The sequence below is a fragment of the Neltuma alba genome, unplaced genomic scaffold (assembly GCF_004799145.2).
Source record: "Neltuma alba isolate B1F8T4 unplaced genomic scaffold, ASM479914v2 tig00012467_pilon, whole genome shotgun sequence".
Lineage (NCBI taxonomy): Eukaryota > Viridiplantae > Streptophyta > Magnoliopsida > Fabales > Fabaceae > Neltuma > Neltuma alba.
The window spans coordinates 84,705-87,840 of record NW_021636943.1 but is presented as its reverse complement, the minus strand read 5'-3'; the positions used below and the strand labels follow the sequence as shown (position 1 = coordinate 87,840).

General features: G+C 36.8%; 1 protein-coding gene across 1 annotated transcript; it reads right to left on the bottom strand.

The window, feature by feature from the left end:
• Positions 1 to 1,477: 1,477 nt before the first annotated feature.
• Positions 1,478 to 2,894, bottom strand: LOC114727372 (CASP-like protein 4A3). Its single transcript, XM_028914081.1, has 3 exons — positions 2,563 to 2,894; positions 2,305 to 2,446; positions 1,478 to 2,202 (listed from the first exon to the last, which is right to left on the bottom strand). The coding sequence occupies exons 1-3, from the start codon at positions 2,883 to 2,885 to the stop codon at positions 2,002 to 2,004; spliced, it is 666 nt and encodes a 221-aa protein (XP_028769914.1). The 5' UTR covers positions 2,886 to 2,894; the 3' UTR covers positions 1,478 to 2,001.
• Positions 2,895 to 3,136: the final 242 nt, after the last annotated feature.

The following is a 3,136-nucleotide window of genomic DNA, read 5'->3' as shown; positions in this document are numbered from 1 at the left end:
TGTACTGATTTTCTGATATTGCTAAAAATACAACCTTTGCATTTCCCCGATTCTCCAATGCACGCATATGGATCCTTTTTTCTGCCACAAAATAGTAATTTCATTGTATTGTTATCTTCTAAAATTTATTTTCCCAAAATATAATCATAAACTTTATTTTAAAAAAAAGGCTAAACGATTCAAGTTAGAAGTAATTGAGTCTAAGATTAGCAATAATATCCTGATATTTTTTTTAATGAACAGACAATTCAAACACGACTCTTTTAAAAATAATGAAACAGAACGAAGCAGAACATTTATGATGGACTGTCCTTATTGTTTTTGTGTTGTGAGATTTTTTTAAAAAATGGTAGACATAATTTATGAGCAACGGGCATGTGAGTTGGTCAGTTTTGAACACGTAAAACCAAAAAAAAAAAAGGAATTGTTGAATTTAGAAACAATCCAAACAGAGCAATCTCTATCACTGTTGGCCAGAGCTTGTCATTCTTGACGCCTTAACTATTCAAGCCAAAAAACAGAAAACAAAAAAACATAACCTTAATTATTTATGTGTACTTTCTCCGCTCAAGAGTTTCCACAGCAACTAACATCTTGTTTGGATCCATGTTGGCGGCACAAAGGCCAAAATTCTATCTGAGAGAAATAAAAACAAACACAAAAACAAAAATAAAACAAGCTCTAATCGGTCTTGAGGCGAAATGTACCACTCAAAAAGCACACTGCTTTTTTTTTTCCCTAAAAAAATCATTTACGATTTCTGATTATCACAAAATCTGAATTCATTCATCTGCATATCCCCCCCCTCAAGTGTAATTTTATTGACATTTTTCCCGTCGATCATTATCTTTTCCCATGTTTACGACTCTAATTTACAAAGCAAAAGAACTACCTTTTCTTTTTATGTATAGTTATTCTCCTGTTAAAGGTACTCCATCCGTCGATTTTTATAAACAATAACTATTATTTTTTTCTTGTATCTAAATATAAACAATATTTACAAATTGTTTTAAATTTTTGTCCAAATTCTTTATTTTACTTTTATTAATTATTTATTTTAATACTTAATACCATCATCTATTTCCATCATACAATCTCTTTCTTTCATTATTTTCTTTATTATAATAATTTTTTCTCTTCCTTATATTCTCTTCTTTCCATAAATAAAAGTATTTTAAAGATAGAACTTCTAATTTCTACTCATTTATTATTTTTAAGTAACTTTTTTATCTACGTGATGGAATCCAAGGCTGCTTATAAAAAAAGGACGGACTGAGTATCATATTTAAGAGTTGAGATACTGTCAATAAATGTGAGCATAGCTTTTAACAGGAATTTAAATATTAATTTGTCATGTTAGTTGATAACTACTACTCTTCCGATTCTAAATATAATATCCATTTTATAATATAATTTATACTATAAAATAGGTTTTATATTTAGAACTGAATGGAGTACTTCTTTTGGTCTCGCAAAATTAATCAGAATGGCCTGGGCTCTGACTTATATAGACACATATTTTACAAATATTATCCAGCCAACTTTGCGTATTGATGAAAACAATTAGGTTGGGCTAACCTATTCGTACTTGGGCCGAAGAGCAATTTTGTATTATCACTGCCAATTCTCTCAGGCCCAACAAATTCTCGCGTCTCAGCTCTTGCCAAAAAAAAACTTTCGAAGTCGCGGAGGCTTCTATGCATACATGAACAACGCAGGAAAAACTAAATTGTAGGCAAAAAGGGAGGAAGACAGGCGATAGTGGGAAGCAACGTAGCAGCGAGAGCATAAGTGTTGGAATTCTGAGATCATGTGGTCCCACCTTCCACTGGTTAAAGAGACTCATCCACTAATTAACACTCAAATGATGTGCTGCATTCACTTTCCGTCTGTACAGAAACTACGACAGTAAAATTAGAATAATAATGAACAGTAAAAGCAGGTCCAAGAAGGCGGAAATTATAAAGCGAGGGGCGAAAAAGTAGCAAAAGGAAGGATGGATCAAGTGGAAGATGAGTTGGAAGCTCCCAGCTTGAAGAAGGAAATGAGGGAGCTTATTGCGAAGGCAACGAAAGCCAGAAAGGCCACCGCAATGGAAGCACTCGCCTTCTCTGTGAAGTCGTCTTTGCCCCAGTTTGATTCCCAGTCCTTCACCCTCGTCGCTGCGCTTGATGACGCCGATACCAACAGATACGCCACCACCTGTGTATTATACATATATTCGCACTTCAATAATAATCCATGACTTATTCTTTTCTTCAGCTAACATGCATCTTAATAAGGTGAGGGTGTGATATAACTTGCCTGATCCATGAGATAATCAAAATGAGAGCGGAGATTGGGATTGAAGAAGCTTTTGTTTTTAGCAGACACGAGTTGATACGCCTTCTCACAAGCTTGAAATCCTGAGTATACACACCCTATCACATTCACTCCTAAACAATACCTGCCATCATCATTCATAAGTATATGATGATCATTCGTTAATATTACTCTCTTTAATTATATATATATATTTGCTTACACACGCAATGATCGATGTGATGAAGAGTATTATCGTACCTGTATTCCTTGTAGCGATAGAAGGAGTCACCAGCCCAACCTTGGCTCCTGTCCGTGGCCATTATCGAAGCAGAGACTAGACATAACACCACCTCGCTCATTCTCAACCCTAGCTCCGTCGTCCTCACCACCGTCGACGTCTCCCTCTTCAACGCTGCTGCAACCGTCTCCGCCGGAACTCCTTGCTGCTGATTCTGACTGTTATCCCACTGCACGTCCGGTGTGTTCTGAGCCGTGTGGTAGCGTGACCCTGGTGTGTCACCTGCAGCGTGATGCAGCTCCGACTGATGACCCCCACGAGACTCCCGCTTCATGCTTGCCATTTCACTATTGCTAGTTCTTCGGACTTCAATTCAGGATCGTGAAGACATTAAAAGGAAAGGAGCAGAAAATTTAGTAAATAAATTACAAGCCAAAAGAGAAAGGGTGGGAAGAAGAAGAGAAGACCGTGTAAAAAAAGTCTAAGGCTTTAGTTACTTCCTCGTGTTTCTCAGCTGTAGGGCCATGCCAAGTCGATTTGAGTGTTCCAGTGGGGCCAACAAAGGCTCTGGTCAATGAGCTTGCAACCTAATAA